This window comes from Mustela erminea, chromosome 16 (genome assembly GCF_009829155.1).
Source record: "Mustela erminea isolate mMusErm1 chromosome 16, mMusErm1.Pri, whole genome shotgun sequence".
Lineage (NCBI taxonomy): Eukaryota > Metazoa > Chordata > Mammalia > Carnivora > Mustelidae > Mustela > Mustela erminea.
In genome coordinates this window covers 76,278,851-76,299,139 of record NC_045629.1, presented here as the reverse complement: position 1 = coordinate 76,299,139, position 20,289 = coordinate 76,278,851, and the positions used below count along the sequence as shown (strand labels likewise).

Here is a 20,289-nt window from a genome sequence, read left to right as displayed (position 1 = left end):
TTTCTGTTTATTTTTGTTTTTGTTTTTGTATCAGATTTTTAAAAAAATCATCACCAAGACCTAGGGCAAGGAGGTTATTAACCACGTTTTCTTCTAGGAGTTTTAAGGTCTGGGATCTTCTGTTCAAGTCTTTAATCCACTTTGAGTTAACTTTTTGTTTGGTATAAGATTGTGGTCAAGTTTCAATCTCTTCCATATGGCTGGCCAGTCTTCAGCACTACTTATTAAAGAATCCCCTTGTCCCACTGTATATTCTTGGCTCCACGCTCATTAAGTAATTCACCATATATGTGAGAGTTTATTTCTGGGCTATTATCTTTCATTAATCTAAGTGTCTGTTTTTATGTTAATACCATGACATTTTAATTATTGTAGCTTTATAGTATTTGAAATCAAAAAGTGCAATACCTCCAGCTTTGCTCCTTTCAAGGTTGCTGTGGCTATTTGGGGTTTTTGGTGGTTTTACAAATTTTAGAAACAGTTATTCCATTTCTTTGAAAAACGTCCTTGGAATTTTGATTGGGATTGCAACGAATCTGTAGATTGTGTAGCGATAGTAAGGGCAATTTAACAGTACTGCTTCTCCCAGACCATGAGCATAAAATATCTTTCCATTCATTTGCATCTTCTTCAATTTCTTTCTTTAACATCTTAGTACACCAAAATATATGTCTTATATTTTATATATTTATTTTTATATTTAGATTGTATATTACATTTTATATTTAAAAAGGTATTTTATAGGGGTGCCTGGGTGGCTCAGTGGGTTAAAGCCTCTGCCTTCGGCTCAGGTCATGATCCCAGGGTCAGGCTCTGTGCTCAGCAGGGAGCCTGCTTCCCTTCCTCTCTCTCTCTGCCTGCCTCTCTGCCTGACTGTGATCTCTGTCTGTCAAATAAATAAATAAATTTTTTTTTTTTAAAAAGGTATTTTATAATATACAGGGATCTTTCACTCCCTTGGTTAAGTTTATTCCTAAGTATTTTATTCTTTTTCATACAATTGTAAATAGGATTATTTTCTTGATTTCTCTTTCTGGTAGTTTGTTATCAGTGCATAGAAATGCAAGATTTTTCTGTATTGATTTTGTATTCTGCAACTTCACTAAATCTGTTTATAAGTTCTAATAGTTTTTTGATAGAGTCTTTAGAGTTTTCTGTATATAATATCATGTCGTCTGCAAAGAGTGGCAGTTTTATTTCTTCCTTCCCAATTTGGAAGCCTTTTTTTTCCCCCCTTGCCTAACTGTTCTGGCTAGGACTTCCACTTGAATAAAAGTGGCAAGAGTGGGCATCTTTTTCTTGTGCCTGATCTTAAAGCAAAGGCTTTCATTTTCCCACCACTGACTATGATGTTAGCTGTGGGTTTGTCTTATATGGGCCTTTATTATGTTGAGTTATATTCTCTCTATACCTACTTTGCTCAGTTTTTATCCTAAATAAATGTTAAATGCTTCTTCTGTATCTACTGAGATGATGTGATTTTTATCCTTTATTTTATTAACATGGTAAAACACACTAACTTATTTGCAGATGTTGAACCATCTTTGTACCCCCAAGAATAAATCCCACTTCATCATGGTACATGATCCTTTTAGCATATTATTGAGTTCGGTTTGCTAATGTTTTGTTGAGGATTTCGGCATCAATGCTCATCAGGGATACCGGCCTGTGATTTTCTTTTCTTATAGGGCCCTTGTCCGGTTTTAGTATTACTAGGGTAATGCTGGCCTCATAAAATGAGTTTGCAAGAGTTTCCTCCTCTTCTTCTTCTTCTTTTTTTTTTTTTGTGGGGGGGGGAGCGTCTGAGAGTTTGCAAGAGTTTAAGAGAAGACTTTGGTACTAATTCTTCTTTGAATATCTAGTAGAATTAACCAGCAAGGCCATTCAGTCCTGAACGTTTTTTGTTCGGAGGTTTCTAATTACTGATTCAATCTCCTTACTAGTAACCAGTCAGTTTAGATTTTCTATTTATTTAGCTCTATTTTCATGATTTAGCTTTGGGATTTTGTATGTTTCTAGAAATTCATCCATTTTTTCTAGATTGTCCAATTTGTTGGCATATAACTGCTCATAGCAGTGCCTTTGGGTTCTCTGCATTTCTGTCATTTCACTGTAACATTTCCTGTCTCATTCTATTTATCTGATTGTTTTCTCGATAAGTCTAGCTAAAGGCTTATCCACTTTTTTCTATTACCATCTCCCTTTCATCAAGTAATCCCAAAATCCCCAAAAAGACACCCTCCCCAAAAAAGAATGTTTTAGCTGAACATGTACTAACAACTTCCCTAAATAAAACAGAAACACATGTAATGGCTTTTCTATTTATCCAATCTACTTTTACGAGGCTTATCGATTTTGTTTGCTTTCTCAAAGAACCAGTTCTTAGTTTCACTGATCTTCTCTATTTATTTCTGTTCTAATTTTTATTATTTCCGTTCTTCTAATAAGTTTGGGCTTTCTTTCTTCTCCTGTTTCTATTTTCTTGAGATGAATAATAGAGAATTTTCTTGTTTCTGGAGGAAGGCATTTATCCCTAGGAACTCCTCTCGTACAACTGTTTTCGCTGTATTCCATGAATTTTGGTGTATTTCCATTTTCGTTTGTCTCAAGGCGGTTTGCCTCCCTTCTGATTTATTCTCTGACCCACTGATTGTTCAGCATGTGGTTTAATCTCCACATATTCACAAAGTTCCCAGTTTTCTCCATGTAATTTCTAATTTCTTATTACTTATTGTGGTCAGAAAAGATGTCTAAGAGGATCTGAATCCCCCTCAATTTATTAAGATTTGTTTTGTGGCCAAACATATGATCTGACATTGAAAACGTTCTATGTACAACTGACAAGAATGGGTATTCTTCTACTTTTGGATGTTTCTGGTTGGATGGTCAACCCATTGATGTAAGTGGGACGTTCAAATTCCTTACTATTATTGTATTGCTGGGTACATCTCCCCTTAGATCTGGCAATATTTACTTTTTACATTTAGGGGCTCCTATATATAGGGTACATAAATATTTATGAATGTTGTATCCTCTTATTGGACTGACCCCTTTATCACCATGTGGTGATATCTTTGCCTCTTATTACTGTCGGTTTTAAAGTTTATTTTGTGATAAAAATATAGCTACTTCAGCTTTTTTCTGGTTTCCATCTGCATGGAATTATCTTTTCACCTTCTGGGACCCTAAGTTAGACTATTTTATATTGTCCCAGCAGCCCCTTAATCTATCCTAACCTATCCTTTTTCTCTTTTTTGTTGCTCTGATTGGGTGAATCCAGTTGTCTTGTCTTTGAGTTCACGGATCCCTTCCTCTGCTTCATCTAGTTGCCACTTTAAACTATAGCTAAATAGTAATTCATCTCTTTATTCTTTTGAAGACTGACTGTATTATTTTTGGCTTCTTACTCTTCCACTGTAAGTTGTAGAACTGAAGCTCATAACCTTGAGATCATGACCCTGAGATCATGGGTGTGGAGTCTGTTTGAGAGTCTCTCTCTCTCTCTCTCCCCCTCTGGCCCCTCCCTCCTGGCTCATGTGTGCTCTCTCTCCCTTCCTCTCCCACTCTCTCAAATAAATCAATCTTTACCCTCCCTTTGGTAGTGTTTTTTGATCCATGAATTATTTAAAAATGTGTGGCATGATTTCCAAGCATATGGGGTTTTTCTACTTATCTTTTTAATATTGATTTAACTTTACTGTAGTCAGAAACTATAGTCTGCATTATCACAATCGTTACAATGTGTCGAGATGTGCTTAGGGCTGCATCATGCAATTTTTACACATTAGCATCTGAGCAAACTGCTCTGCGGCTGCTAAGGTCCATGTCCTTGAGAGACCTGTGAGATCACCTGTGCTGCTGCCGCCTTTCTTACCCTCACAGAAGATTTTTGAGTTTTGTTAATTTACTAATTACTAAGAAATATATTGTGATTTTATTCAGTTATAAAACTTAAAAATTTTAGGGGTGCCTGGGTGGTTCAAGTTAGTTAAGCGTCCAACTCTTGATTTCCGCTTAGGTCATGATCTTAGGGTCATGAGGTCAAGCTCCATGGCAAGCCTGCCATGGATTCTTTCTCTCCCTTTCCTTCTCCCTCTGTCTCTCCCTTTACCCACTAAAGCACATTCTTGCAAAAACAATTTTTTTTTTAATTTTGTACCTAGGAACTTATAAAGTGAACTGAACCTTTACCACCAAATGGTAGCCTATCTCTAGGAATAATTTTTCCCTTAATGACTATTTGAAACAAACATATCTACTCCAACTTTCCTTTTGCTTTGTATTTGCTCACATTTTTTTCTTAATTTTCAACAATGCTCTGTCCTCTCCATCCTTATATTTAGATTTATCTCTTGAAAATAACCTGTAACTGGATTTTTAAAATCAATTATGATAATCTCTTACTATGATTACAGATATATTTGTATTTCTACCATCTTATTTTTTAATTTGTATTTTTCTTATTTTCTGTTTTTCTCTTTGTATTGCCTTCTTTTGGATGATTTCTTCATTGCATTTTCTTACTATCTATTTTGGAAATTATACCCCAAGCTTCCATTCTTTTAGTATTCATGTTAGAAATTCTACAACGCAGATTTAAATTGTTAGAGCCTAAAAGCAATGCATTTCTTTTGCTCTTCCACAACAGTACAAGACCTGAAAAACACTGAAATACAAGCATGTCTCTCTCAATTTACAAGCTATTATTCTGTCACTTATTTTTGTTCTCTGCCATTTTGTTTTTCCCCACAAATCAAAATGACTTATATAATCAATGTTCAGAATTATCCACATATTTACATTTTCTCTGCTCCTCCTTTCTTCTGGCATCTCCTACCTTCCTTTGTCATTATTCTCCTTCAGCCTTCAGGTACACAATTAGGATGTCCTTTAGACAGGGTATTGCTAGAAAAATCATTTTTTTTCAACTTCTAAAAGTATCTTTATTTCATCCTTGCTTTTAAAAACTACTTCAAGGGACGCCTGGGTGGCTCAGTGGGTTAAGCCGCTGCCTTCGGCTCAGGTCATGATTCCAGGGTCCTGGGATCGAGTCCCACATCGGGCTCTCTGCTCAGCAGGGGGCCTGCTTCCCTTCCTCTCTCTCTGCCTGCCTCTCTGCCTACTTGTGATTTCTCTCTGTCAAATAAATAAATAAAATCTTTAAAATAAATAAATAAATAAATAAATAAAATAAAATAAAAACTACTTCAAGGGACTGTAATTCTAGACTGAAAAGAATTCCTTCAGTAGTTGAAGCACACCTGACAAACATATCCAATCCACCATAATGCCAGAAATGAAAGTCTCTTATCAGCTGTAACAATCAGTGTGCAGATGGATTAATTTACAGACTATAGTAAACAAAGCTGCATAGTTTCTAAATCAACAAGACAAGGAAAAACTACAAGGACTTCTCAAGTTCTCAACAACATGGGGATCTTGCCCTACGTTCACTTTGGTAGGACACAGAAAAATTGAAAAGAATCTGAGAATTTTAAAAAACAGGAATCATCAAAAAAAAAACAAAACCAAAAAACAAAAACAGGAATCATCATTTTAGTGTACTTACCATGCTGCTTGGATTTCTTTCTCTTTTTCTTTTTCTTCTTCTGTTTTGGTTTGGAGTGATCTCTGTCTTTCTTCTCTTTTCTTTCCTTATCCTTCTCTTTTCTCTTACCTAAATGACGTAAGTGATAAAGTTAGCAATCGCGGTTGATCCCGAGCTGTCGTTCTGTGGTTAACCTAAAAGCAGCATTTATGTTTTAATCAGCTATTCCAGTCACCTGCCCAGTGGATGGATTCAATTAAACTGTTCCTGTCATGAGTCTGGAACTCCTGATTAGCTTATTGGGCTCTAAGAGGGGGTCTTCATTAGCAGTGTTGAGAAATCCCAACTCCTGACACCTTGAAGTTAACACAGACAGTAGTTAAAATCTTAAATGAGTAATATACTCAGTTCCCTGATGTGGCAAGAAATAAACTCCTTAATTTAAGAAAGACCTGACTGAGAAGACTCAGTATTTCCACATAGAATTTAATGAGAAAATATGTTAGATTTAAAAAAGAACTTAATGAAATTTTTTCCTTTGGAAAAATAAAATCAATCCATAAATAATTCCTTCAGTCTTCCAATACTTTCCAGTGTGTACAACAATGAAGGCTAAGAACACAAAGCAAAAAACTTATTTCATTAAACTTTTTCCCCAAATTTTAAAATACCTTCCCCCCCCCACCCCAATCATATGTACTTTAAAGAAAACAAATGGATGTTAAAGCAGTGTCCCAGGGTGCTTTACTTAAAATTGGTTCATCACATATACTCAACTATTACTCCAACTCAGAATGATGTAGTCTACAATTTATCAAACATATTTAAACTTTAGGGACACATGCTCCAGTGAGTTAATCTACAGAATATTTAAGACTATCAACAATTATTGCAAAACTTTTCATCATTATAGCACAGAAGACAGGAAAGAAAAAAAAAAAGCAGAAAACTTGGTAACTTTTTTTATAAGTTCGGCTAAAGAAGAAAGTCTGAAAAAAAATGACTTTTAATTCATCATCCCTTCCCTAAGTCTCAACAATATTAAATGGTGTCTTATTTTTAAATAGCCGTAACTGTAAAGGTGTTCAAAAAGACAAAACTCTCAGAGAAAGCCTTAGACTCCCCTGACAAAAAAAATACACATAAGATATATGTTTAAGAAATCATATATCTGGAGCTGAATAATACTAATAAATACTTAAACAGATGATCACTTACACCTAAAGGAGCACTAACAGGTAAAAAGTAAGGGACAGACTATGTCCTCCCACTGTCAAGCCAATAGTCTTTTGCTTAAAGATTACTTTCTGTTCATACCAAATGCTGTTGAGCTTTTTTCTTCCAATTTCACTTTTTTTTCTGTTTTCGATATTCCTGCAGGTTAGGGGGAAAATAGGTAAGTTTAGTCAGAAAAGGTTTAAAAGTAGGGGACGATAGTTTAGTTTACAAGTGCTCACAAAACCTTACTTAAGACTCTTTTCTCCTAAAGGTCTACATTACTTTATTTCCTGAACTAGTGACAAAGAAGTGAGATTTCTTACTTCAAAAGACTGATAAATTAAGGATTTTTGTTCCTTCAGACTACCCACATTAAAATCTTGGTTCCACCATCTGTTAGCTGTTTGTCCTTGACCAAATTATTTAATCCCTCTGTGCTTCAGTTTCCTTATCTGCCTATTAGGAATGACTCTCTACCTCACGTTATTAGTATTAGGGAGTCAAAAAACATAAAATGTTTAGACTAGTGTCGGAGTAATAATAAATATTTTTTTTTCACTTTGTCTTCTGTGGTGTGGTAATAACTGAAGACTACACCATCTAAAAAGTTAGATAAATGTACTGGGCAATCCGTAAAGATCTACTCTGGCATCACAGCCTTTGGCAATCCAAATGCTGAAATGCACCCTAATGGTAGGTCTGACGTAATGTGTCCACTTCTGTGACATGAATGCTATTCAGGTCATCTATATGAAATATTGAACTTCATATTAAAGTACACTGGTTTTCAACAACGTGCCTACAGTTTTTAAACTAGTTCTTAATTTCTGTTGTCTAAAATAAACTGTACCTTTGAACTCCATCATGAATGTGTTGTTAGGTAACGATAAAAGCCAAAATATAATTATTTTACAAGTCATTTTTGGTCTTCATCTAAATGTAAGATACAAAAGCTCATTTTACACACTGCAAATATTCAACCCTCATGACATCTGGGAACTATTAACTAATAATCCAAAATATATTTTTTAAACCAATACACCTCAGTAACAGTGTAGCTGACACACATACATTTAATCAAGCTTCTCAACCCATACTCAACCGTTTCCAATGCTAATATGTACCTAAGGTTAATCTAAGAAAAATATTACAGTGCATTTAAAATACAATTTCAGTCTATTATGCTTTAATATTGCCATTCACAAGGTTTGTTGATTTTTAAGTCACTTAATACAGAATCAAAAAGCTAGCATTTCATTCATCTTCAAATATTTTATATAATTTAAACTTAATAAAAATACAAAAATACCACTCAACTTTCATTAAATGTTAGTAAGGCTCTAATAAGTTAAGTTTCAAATTAAGTAAGAATATTGATAGTCGCCTTGACCAATCTCTCACAACAAAAAAAATGAAAGGAACATCAGCACAAAGGTAAATACAACTACATTTCCACGTTATCAAGACTACTGAACAAATACAACACTTCCTTTATTTTTTATTTCTTTTTTTTCAAAAGATTTTATTTGAGAGAGAAAGAGTGAGAGAGGGTACACACGAGAGGGTAGCAGAGACAGGCAGACTCCCTACCAAGCAGGGACCCCCCAACTAAGGGCTCAATCCCAGGACACCGAGACCATGACCTAAGCCAAAGGGAGCCACTTAACCGACTGAGCCATGCAGGCACCCCACAACACTCCCTTTAGTAATTACTATTCATTAACTACTAATTACCACACACTGAACATTTTACATATTTGATGAGTTTTACATGAAAATAATGACGCATTTACAAGACAAACAATCAGAAAGGAGCTTCTGAGTCCCAGTGGCAGCAGACAGACTCAGAAGCAGCCCTTGATCATGATCATTGCCTTGCAGGTCCCCACCGCCTGGAGCACTGAATCCAAGGTGATCCAAAGGAAAAACTGCTTTACTGGGCTGCCTTCACTCACTGAACCAAGTGGGATCCCTCAGGTACTTGGAGGACAAATAAAATGTCTATGAACCGCCTGCTGCTCCAGAATACAGGTCAGCACAGTAGAAAAGAGATAATCACTCCCAGAGTGCTTTCAGAAAGGACTAGGTCTAGATACAGGTTTCGCGAGTTCCAGTGGTCCCCAAACCTTTAGATTTCTTAACTGATAAATTTCAGAAGTAAAACTGAGGGACTGACAAAGGGCTGTCAATATTTTATATAAGAATATTAAATGTTCACCTCTGCAATAATGGCAGGACTTCTAAAAACACACCTAAGTAGAAAAGTAAAATAGACCTATTCAAGAATTCAACAAGAGAAAAAATTTAGTTTTATGACAAGTTCACTACCTGAGGCTTATTTCACCATGTGCTGGAATATGGGAACCAAAGAACAAGGATATCAGTTTACTATTCAGGATAGTGATATTTTAAACTAAATTTTATCAACAGAACATCTTCTTCAAACAAAATATTACAGGATAGTCCGATACATAATACAACCCCCCCCCCCCCCCGCGCCAAAAAAGAACAATAAAAACAAACAGAGCTATGTAAAAAGAGAGAAATCTCCGAACTGCATTTGCTTGCCCACAACAGGAAACCCAGCAATGCAGGGGATTTCTCAAGCCCCTTCCAGTATGCTAACTCTCCGTAATTCCTCTGGCTATTCCCTGAGACTCTGCAAGGAAACCCCAGGCTCTGTAGGAGCCATCAACATGGGCGTGGGGGTGGAAGGAGATTACAGAGTCCCTGGTTGTAGTTTTGTTTTGCACAATTCTGGAAACAAAGAAAAGAACTGAAAAACACTTAAAAACAAAAGCCTTTTTAAAAGTAAATGCCAAGTTGAGGTAAGACACTGGACTAAAACCCATCTATTTAAAGTGCTAGCACAGCGCCACAGCCCAAGCCAGGGGTCCGCAAATCAGAGCTTCTGGGATTACTGCTGGCTCACCCTTCCCTACAGGGAGATTCCTTATCTTTTTAACTCCTTAAAGAGGTAAGAGCAATTCAGTGTTTGTTACACATAATTTCAGCAGGTAAATGAGAAAATGAGCTAACATTTCCAGATAGTACCAAAACTAAGGTTCTATCCTCACCTAAATCTGCTTGGCTCTGTTAGATCAAGCCCTCCAATAATGAAATGAGAACAAAGGCATCAATTTTTACAAGGGTACCAATGAGCTCTTTGGGGAATGGGGACAGCAATGCTATGCTTCACCTAGATTACCATCATGCCTGCATGGTTCCCAGGAAAAGAATGTAGAAGGATTAGTGTGAGTTCATTAACGCTACAACTAAAAAATAAAACTTTAACCTGTTAAATAATAGGTATCTATGATAATATACATAATCTCATCAATCCTTTGCCACAATTTTTAAAATTCAGCAATGTGGATGTCTCTTAAACACACAAAAAATTGAAAATCTAAGTCTGTTAAACCATTTTACAGCTCATGACTAACAACCTCATCATTCTAAAGACCCCAAGAGTTTCAATTTGACAAAAATACAAATTGTATTTTTGTGAAATTCAATATAATTTCTGTCAAATTTCAATTTGACAAAAAATGCCTCTAATAAAAGTTCAAGTAAATAAGCCTTTCTACAGACGTTTTAAAATTCAAAGGTAACAAATTTACTTTTATAAAATGAAGATGTATGGTTCAGTCAGTTAAGCGATGGCCTTTGCCTGCATCCGGCTCCCTTCTCCCTCTGCCCCCCCCTGCTGCTTGTACTCTCCCTCTCTCTCTGTGGAAGAAATAAATAAAATCTTTAAAAATAAATAAATTAATTAATTAAATAAAATGAAGATGGAAACCAACCAACCATCAAAGCAAACACACATGTATTATAGAAAACAAACAAACAGAAACAGCTGGTACTTTATACATGAAAGACCCCTTGGGAGGCAGTAAGAAGCCCAACAAAGCCTGCAAAGCCATTGAGAAAAGGTAGGTAACAAAAATGTTAGGAGAAAAAAGCAATCAAACCACTCAGAATTTCAATGCAAGTCAGAAAGTCTCACAAAATTTTAATAAAAAGGTGTCCAATTAGGATATGACCTAAATTCCACTGCTTTCTCCAAAAATAAAAAATTAAAAGTAGTAACAGAAATAAATTAGAAACCCCATCACGCCACATTCAAACACTGTGGCTGTGTTCAACCCTCTAATAAATGGACTTTCAGTAATTAACATTTAAACCATGCATTTCCTTGATTTAAGCAATTGAAGCTGCCAGCCATCATCACACGCAGAGGATCCTCACTCTTCAGCGCATCTACAAATTCATCATCTCACAAATCTAAACCACTCTCTACCATTCACTTCTCCAGAAAACCGTCTTACTACTGTGACTTCATCAAAATTATTTCCAAGACTTAAAAAGGTGTGTGCCTTCCCTCTCCCCAAAAACATTTTAACTATTATGAGAACCAAGAACCACATCCCAGCCACAATTAGCCGTATGTCCACAAATACAATAGAATTCTGAAAAAGACTAGGCTATTAATCTGATTAGAAGCAAAATCATTTGAATTTCAAGGATTCCCATTCCATATGCAATCACTACTTTGATATTTCAGGATATACAATAACATCATTCTCAGTTATTACATAGCTGCTTATATTGGTCTACGTTTCAGTCACACTATTAGAAAATATACATATTTACTTAAATATTCAAAGAGAATACAATATTTTCTTTACAATATACAAAATACAATATATTTAAAGAAAATATAAATATTTCCAAATGCACATCAAAGTAATTTCCCCAAAAGATATAAATCATTATAACTTTAATATACTTTTCATATATCCATACATATCTTTAATAAACTACAGATTATTAAAGAACTGGAGAAGACCTTCATCAGGAAAAATATCTCAAAAAGTCAATGGTAACTCAGAAATTTTGTAGGGAAAGGGAAAAGAAAAATTAACTACCCTATGGATAGAAGGGGATTGGAAAAGAGTCAAAGGCAATGAATCGGATCTGGGAAATGCAAAATATTTCAAAACCTATAAATCTTCAGATTTGGGCACTGATTTTTTTAAAACAAAATACAGAAACAAAGTAACTTCAATCTTTTTGGTAAAATCAAACCGTAGAAAACTGTGTATTTAATATTACATTTTTACTTTGAAAGAAGGTAAAGGCAGTAATCTAAAAAGTAAGCTACTTCAATCATTTTATTTTAGTATGTGCCACCAGCAAAAAAGAGCAAGCTCTGTTTTACACTTCATCTGATGAGCTGGTAAATAAAGTGACTCAAGGGAGGTATTATTAAAACAGTCACTCCTAATGCTCTAAGCTGCAGATCAAGAATCAGTGTCTTTTTCTTCATTTCTGGCTCAACTGAAACTTCTCTCATCCTTCTCCAAATTAGTAGTTTACTAGAAGAACATCTGAAATTAGTATTCCCTGTTTTTATAAATCATGTATACTCTTTGGCTGAGGTTAAAATTCTGTAAGACTTTTAAATTAAACAATGTAACCATATCATATGTTACAATATCATAAAATCATCCACCAGCCAAATGTGTTAATTGGCTGATTTTACACATCAGAGGCCCAAAATAACATTATAACAAATGACATTTAAATTTGGGAGATTCTGCCCACAAATATGGGAGTATATTTAAGGTACACAGTTAAACTTAAGCCATGTGTTTCTAAATGTTACATTCTATTAAATCCTTAAACCTAAGTTCTGATCCCATTAAGTATTTTCTGGCTTCAAAACCACGAACCCCTCTAGTTATTTTAGCTCAAACAATTCCTATTTGAGTAGAAATAGGATATAAGAAAGAAGCAAGAAGAAAGTCGATTAAAGTGACAAAACAAGAAGTCAGTCCAAGAAAGGTAAAGGTAAATGGTCTCCCAAAAGAACTTTTGACAGAGAAATTCTATCTCCCATAGAGATTACATAAAAGCATCTATCAAGAGGAATTACATATTAAATTAGACATTGAAATGCCTATACCCTTTAACTGTAAGCCTAGCTACTTTTTTTTTTTTTTTTTTTTTTTTACCTGATGCTGTTGGAGCTCCTCTTCCATCAGCTATTGCTTTGGAAGCAGGATTTGTAAGCATCTGTATGTCTTCCTTTTCTGCCCTGGGACATTCATTATGGTAAGCGGGATCTGGGGCTAGTGGTGCTGAAACTTCCGAACCACGACTTAAGTCAAGAGGGAGACAGGGTCCCAGCTTCTCAAGTGACAAATGTGCAACATCAGGCACTATACAAAATAAAGAATGTAAGAGAATATTAACACAGATAAACTGGCTTCATTAAAATCAATGTGGATTAAAATGTTATCTAAGTTAAACAGTGCCTGGCATGACAGAAGGCACTCAAATATTTGTAGGGTAAACGAAGTGCTTGTTAAGTCCAAAAGACGTAATAAGGAAAAAGAAGAAACTTCTTAGTGCTTTCATAATCTTTATCTCTTTTAGTTTGGTTCTATAGGAAATCAATATACATTACCCTCTGGTACTGAAGACTCTTGCGGATTTTGAGAACTGATGGAGAATACTTTCCCATCAGTGGCTGGAGAGGGAGGAGAAACCTTTTCTACGGAATCATCAGGCATGGGCAAGGTGGCTAAGCGCTGAGATCTTCTTCTCCGTTCACTATGCTTGAAAGGTCTAGGGGGGTTCACAGGCTGTGGAGAACCTAGAAAAAGATCTTCAATGTTCACGAAGCAGACACATGCCAGGACCATCTTATAATATTTAAGGAGATAAATGGGAAAAATGATTCAAATTCTGCCCTCTGATGTTGTAAGGTATCCACAAGGAACGGCATGTTCCAAAAGTAATCAAAGGCAAAAACTGTGCCCTCATTCACAAAAAGTTAATTAAAACTTCTAAAATCTAAAGCCTACTAGGACCAAAAAGAAAAAAAAAAACATGGAACATTGATTTTAGGTAGTTTCCCAAGAGACAGACTACAGTTAATTCTCTAATTGCAGATCATTGTGATAGTTGTCATTCTTCCTTTGGGAAAATAGTCTCTGTAGAGCTGAGATTTTTTAAAAATTAAATATATATATATATATATTCCTTTTGCTACATTACAATCTAGAAACTCGAAGGGAAAAAAAAAGGCAAGGGGCATCGGTGACAAAAATCTGACATGCATTGTAGAGTTAGTGCTTTTCTTGCCAAAATAAAAGTAACATAAATAAGTTTATCCCACCCTCATTCCCACAAACGGATTTTTATAAACATAAGTTTGGGCCTGATTCATTAAAAAAAATTGATACATAAACAATTTTAAGTACTTATTATAGGCAAATAATGAGGACTTTAAAAGAACAGAATACTATTCCGGTCCTCATGGGTTTTTTCTTTTGTGGGTTTTTGTTTTTTTTTAATAAGCTAACTTGGTGGGTCGATTAAACATCGTCTATGTAACGCAAAATTTCCACTTTTTTTTTTTAAACTTTAGTTTTCTTCTTTCTACTTGGCATGTAAACATGGAAGAATTTAGAACAGGCAGGATTACACAGGCCAATACACTCATGTTAACTTAGAAGGAGGAAATAAGAGTGGTCTAAAGAGCTTGATGTTTTGGGTATTTAAAAGTAATTTTACAAAAATCGAAACAAAAAAAGACATGGTGATAATTGAAAAAAATAAAAGAATAAAATTCAATTGCTGTAACATTGTGGCTATAATACCAAAATACAAAACAATTTCAAAATAAAATACTTATCAATGTCACATGACATTGCGGTGACTACTAATGACATCACTTCATATGATAAATGTCAAAATGCAATGAAGCTTTATGAGGAAACAACGGAGTTTTTCTGTTCCCATTCTTTCTACCTGTTTATTAAAAAGAACAAAACCAAACCAAAAAAGTACCAAATCCTGCTCAAAAATTCAAAAATACGGTTTGGTAGAAAATACGGCAACCGAATGGAACCAGAGGCAACTATAGCTGACTGATCAAAGTCTTCTCAATGCCAACATTTTTCACAGTGGAAGACAGGATATGGAAGAGTTCATAAGAAAATGTGTCTTATTCATTTACTAATCAGGATACTAATTCACTTGATGTATCATTTGCCAATCGCTTCTCGGCCTTTTGGCTAAGATCAAGTGATATATCAATCGCCAACAGAAGTATCTCTTGTATCTAGCGTCTTCCCACGTAACAGTTTTTCTTATGTCTCTAATTTAGAATACTAAACAAGAGAAATGCAGGGTCATCTTCTCTTATATATCCAGACCCATGATGGAGGCTATTTTTAAAAAGACTAATAAGTGAATCACCTCAAGATTAGTGGTATTGAAACAGTAAAATCTTTAAAAATAAGACCAAGGAAGCATTCTTCTTCATTAGTAAAAATAAATTGAAATTTGTACTCCAAACCCCAGAACAAGAATGAATAAAATGTACTGCAGGGAGATCGAGACAAATGGGGACAGTAACTGGATCTATCCGTAACAACAGTCTCAGGAATTGATAAAAAATATCCCGTGTGAGTCTTTAACTTTTTGTTTTGTTTTGGTTTGGTTTTTTGTAATGAATCAGGCCTCTCACTGTGCTTGGATTATTCTTGAGGATAGTCAAACTACAGTAAAAATTTGCGTTATTAAATGGTAAGGTTTCTCAATCAGTACAGTCTCTGTACAATAAATCAGTCAGAAATGTATATGCTTTTTGCCCCTGAAATAGTTTTAAGCCTTCCCTATCATATCCACTTAAGTTTGAATTTGTAAAAAGCAACTTCATAAAAATACAATATAACTACAATCAAACTGTTTTTAATGTATCTTATAGGATAAGTAACTATTTTTTAAAAATCTGTGCTCACTAGTTTTATTTATCACTGAAGAAGAAAGCTGAGATACAAGCGTCAAATCCTCGACTTGTATTAATTCTGGGGAAAGTGGTGATTTAGGGGGTTTTATACACCCAGAAGAATCTCCAGATTCATGTTTGCATTTCTTGCTGCGAGCCTTCCCTGAAGACAAAGTTGAGGATAACAGTGCAGGTTTCTGAGTGTTGGCAGAACTGCTAATGTCAGCTTCATTTTTTTTCTGACTTTGAGGTTTAGGTGAAATCGCCTGAATAAATAATAAAAAATTGATATTTTTATTTTGGTTTCTTCATTTTTGTTCTTGTATTCTATTTTGATTGTTAAGCAACTTTAGTATCCAAAAACATTGTTAAGCAACATATAACATTTCTATTACAAATGAAAAACCAAAAAGAACCCCACAAATTATTAACTAAAAGTTGAATAGGCTATCTTTAAAGGGATGCTGTCAACTTTTAGTCTAAGTTTGACTTTTTAAAAACATTATTCATAATATTCTCAGAATATAAAATGTTATCTTGATGGGCGAAGATTTTCACAGTATTAAACTGAAACATATCTCACTTGAAACCATAATTATCAACTACCTTAATAACAAGTAAGTAAACAGCATTTTCATTTTTCAGGTCAGTAGAAGAATACATTTAAAAGCTTCTGACTTTCAGATGTTTTCTAATAAAACAATCTCCTTTATTAAGTTGAATGCAGAGGTGTAAGTAGACAGTTTCCCTTTAAAGAAAGATCTCAACAGGAAAACAATGACCAAATTAACGAAACATTATCTTTAACTCATTTTAGTGCTGAAAGCTAGAGTTTCATAAGCATAGTGCATCATGAAATCAAAGCCACCAGCAATACAGAGTTAAAAGACTAAAAAACAATACAAAACAAGCAACAACAACAACAAGAACAACAACAAAAAAAAAACCAAGGAGTAAAACCAAGTGTAAGTTAAAAACATTGGATTTAAAAACAAAATACGTCGCATTCTTAGATGAGAATTTTTACCTTCCTCCTGCCAACTGATACTTTTAAAAAAAAATTAGAACTTTGTCAGTTCTTTCATAAAGGATTTCTTTATTCATTTGGCAGTAAAATTTCCTACCTATGTAGAAATAGATGTGAATGTGTCCAAAGACAATAGAGAATAGCCACATTAGATGGATTTATAATCTATGGATTGGGAATGCCTATGTTGTATCTCTTTCTGACACACTTATTTGAGAGCAAAATAGGAGATACACTTTTTAAAAAATCCATACTGAAACAGGCCTCTATAAAATAGAATCAAATTGCCACTATGAACATGCTTGTCCCCAGGAACCTTTTTACTTCCTGATCTTTTGTGAGGGATGACCATGAGGTCAGCAGCCTGCAGTTCTCTCGAATATGAAAGATCACTGTCTGGGGACCAAACAGCCTTCTGCTCCCACTAAAATACAAGGCACTCAAATTTCGGGGTACAGTTGGTATTAAGCAGGGCACCTTTGGATGTCCTACCGATGGCATGTCAGACATACCACATCAAAGGGATGGTGTCAAGTGTCCCATTCATTCAGTTGTCATTTCTATTCTTGAATTTACTCATTTACACATGTGTATAAGTGCAGAATAATCATTTGAAAAAGTACTCCATATATGGAAAGGATTCCTGAACTTATCATACAAGGTGTTGCCAGAAAAGTAATTAGAGCCATTACTTGTAAATAAACAATTTTATTGTTCATCTTCACATATGTGAGAGACATCACTACAGCATCCAGTACTCTCGAGTTACAAAGTTATAAAACAAGATTTTAAAACTTAAATTAGTATCTTGATAAGGTGCTTAACTTCTAAACAAGGACAAATTAACATTTTTAAAAACTTGCTGAATTATGCATCTAATGCAGGTTTATCCAAAAGTAAATATAACATGACAATTCCCTAATACAATTAAATAATCTATAATTAATATCTGAGAATTGGGGTTCAAAACCACAGTTTGAATTTTTTTTTAATGTAAATAAAGGAAATCCATTAGCACAGTAAGCTCTGGCTATAGGCCTGTTATCAATCGATGTCATGAGTGACATTATTTTACTCATTAAGACAACAGAGGTTAGTGACAATCAATACCTCTCCTTTAAGTCTAGATACCAATACTTATAATTAAGAGTTTTATAACTCGGCTTTTTAACTTTGAAGCAGGGCAAACAGCATAAAAATTAAGAGTTTGGTTACAGAACATTTTCACAATGATATCAATCTGAATGACAAAAAATAGGGGAACAGCACTTATGTTCCTTAAAAAACTCAAATAATTTACAAACTTTTCAGTAATGATTATTGGTCTCTTTGTTACAAAACTGGCAAGGACTCTCAAAAATGTCTTACTTATGCAAAGAGAAACAGCCGAGTTACTCAATTTTTCTTTCTCTTTTTTAAACTCAATTTCAGAATGTTACTGTCTGTAATTCTCTCTGAAATGGGCACTGCCCTTTATGCTAACTTCCACATGTAATAAGTAATTTTCACAATCACATTCACCGCATCAGGATTGTGCATAATGAAAGATTGACATTGTAATGAATTTTCCAGAAACATTTTATTACCCAAGTCCCTGATTTATTGCATTCTGAGAATACCATAAACAGTGGTGAAAATACAAAATACTGTTATATCTGGGACGTTGAATATAGTAATACAGAGTAAAAAAAAATCACTTAAAATTTGGTTGATATACTGACAGTAACGGCAGAGACTTAACCGCTTAATAATCACAGAAAATCAGAAGGTATGATTCGCTGACATATTTATCAATTTAAAAGCCATTGGTTTAATACAACATTAAATGGAGGCACCAAAACAATGCACTGTTATCAAATCAGGCCTAAAATAACCCTGAAAAACTCAATACAATATCAATTAAATTTGGACTATTTTGTAAAACGCATATAGAGAGGAGCAAAAGATACTCATTTTAAAGTCTTCTTTATTAGGCTACTAATAAAGAAAATTAAATTAATACAAAAGGATATATTAAAACTACATTAAGGCTCAGATTTTTAAAACAGGAGAACCAAGGAAATCCAGTTATGGCTATTACTGTGTTCTTATAGTCTTACAGTGCCCAAGAAGTTAAGCCCTTAGAGAATGTAAAAGCATGCACAGTTCATTATGTACAGGTACTATGGGAATCTGAAGGTAGCCAAGGCAAAATCTAGCAACTGCAACCTTCGCTTTTAAATTCCTCTATTAGGTGGTTTAAAGACAGACCCTTCATAGTTTTTTAAAATTCTTTTTTTTTGTAGTTATTAAAATATACATCCTAGCAAAAATGTATGGCTCATTGATCAATTCATAAAACACATAGTCAGTCTAACAACACCAACTGTTACAATATAAAAGAAACTTCTTACAAAAGAAGCTTTATTAGATGTCAAAAACCCTGTTTTAACTCACAAATGAAAAGTATTTGTGTAAGGGTCTTTTGTAAGCTAGTTAAAGGTGGTCCAGCTGGAAGCTTATACCCTGGGATGCCTGTCTCTGGGCCTTCAAATGTTGGAGAGAGAGGCTTTAATGCCAGTGTACTGAAAACAAACACTAACAAAGTCTGTAGTTTTAATCTGTATACCTGGGAGAAGGCAAAGTTAAAAATATATCATCCAGTAATTAGCTTCCTATTCCCACATCTGATCACAAGGGCAATTTCAATTACGTGGATACTATAGCTCCGTGACCATTCCAGCTGGGAACCTTGAAAACAATCAAATGCTACCGTTTCATACCTGCTCCAGCATTGGAGCTGTTTCAGTGCAGTCTTCCTTTCTGTCAGCACCATCCACCCCAACAGCTTTGGATGCCAACAAACCTTGAGAAAAATTGTACAGAAATTGCTTATTAGAAAAATTAATGACTTTCACTCCAACTTCCCCCAAATTTTAGCAGCTGAAATCCCCCATTCTCAAATTTTACTTGTCAAAAATACAAACACCCTTAAGGGACTAAATCAGCACCTGAGATGCTTATGCAATTGGTTTCCTGTAAAAATATTATCCCTAGAGATGTCCTTAAAACACACATAGACACACACACACATTTAGCCTAAAAATTAATTCTACAACTTAATGTCTAGAAACCCAAGATTGCTTAGATTAATATTCATAATATGGGCTTTGTCTATACAACTGAAATAGTTAATATTAAGATCTGAGAAATCTTTCCAAACATCTAGAATGTAAGGTTTTGTTGTTTTCATTATTAGCTAACAAAAAAAAAAAAAAAAGAAGAACAATGCTTTATTTTTAACTCTACTTGGTTCCCTTGATCTAAGCTTTATGGGTTTATCCCTGTACCTCACTGTACCTTATCTTCTTACAAAAGTGCCAAAAACACTGACAGGACCAAAGTGCAGACCCTTCCTACATTTGAGCTTAGTATTATAGCCTCATCCTAGGAATTCCAGTTTTCTCCAACGTGTATCACTCTCAATTTTAGAAAACAAAATATTTCATCTAGAGTATATAAAATAACTTTGCAAGACATTAAAACTCGGCCTTAATTTATAAATTAAAAAAGACATTTATTTGGATAACGAATATGTCTTTGCTGATGACCACTGGCACATAAAAAGTGACCAGAAATCACTTCTGTCATTTTGAAGTTGGTTACACAAAACCTCTGCTTCAAAGGATGTTAATTTAACTGATGGCATAACAG

At 34.5% G+C, this 20,289-nt stretch overlaps 1 protein-coding gene across 4 annotated transcripts in view; it reads right to left on the bottom strand.

The window, feature by feature from the left end:
• The window catches only part of PHF20L1 (PHD finger protein 20 like 1), a 75,666-nt gene that overhangs the window by 21,947 nt on the left and 33,430 nt on the right, over positions 1 to 20,289 (bottom strand). For all 4 annotated transcript variants that reach the window (XM_032316964.1, XM_032316962.1, XM_032316965.1 and 1 more), the window contains 6 exons: positions 19,359 to 19,441; positions 15,583 to 15,835; positions 13,239 to 13,427; positions 12,784 to 12,990; positions 6,866 to 6,922; positions 5,570 to 5,677 (listed from right to left, as the gene is read on the bottom strand). In XM_032316964.1, the coding sequence (XP_032172855.1) occupies positions 5,570 to 5,677; positions 6,866 to 6,922; positions 12,784 to 12,990; positions 13,239 to 13,427; positions 15,583 to 15,835; positions 19,359 to 19,441 (897 nt within the window). The remainder of the gene's footprint in view (positions 1 to 5,569; positions 5,678 to 6,865; positions 6,923 to 12,783; positions 12,991 to 13,238; positions 13,428 to 15,582; positions 15,836 to 19,358; positions 19,442 to 20,289) is intronic.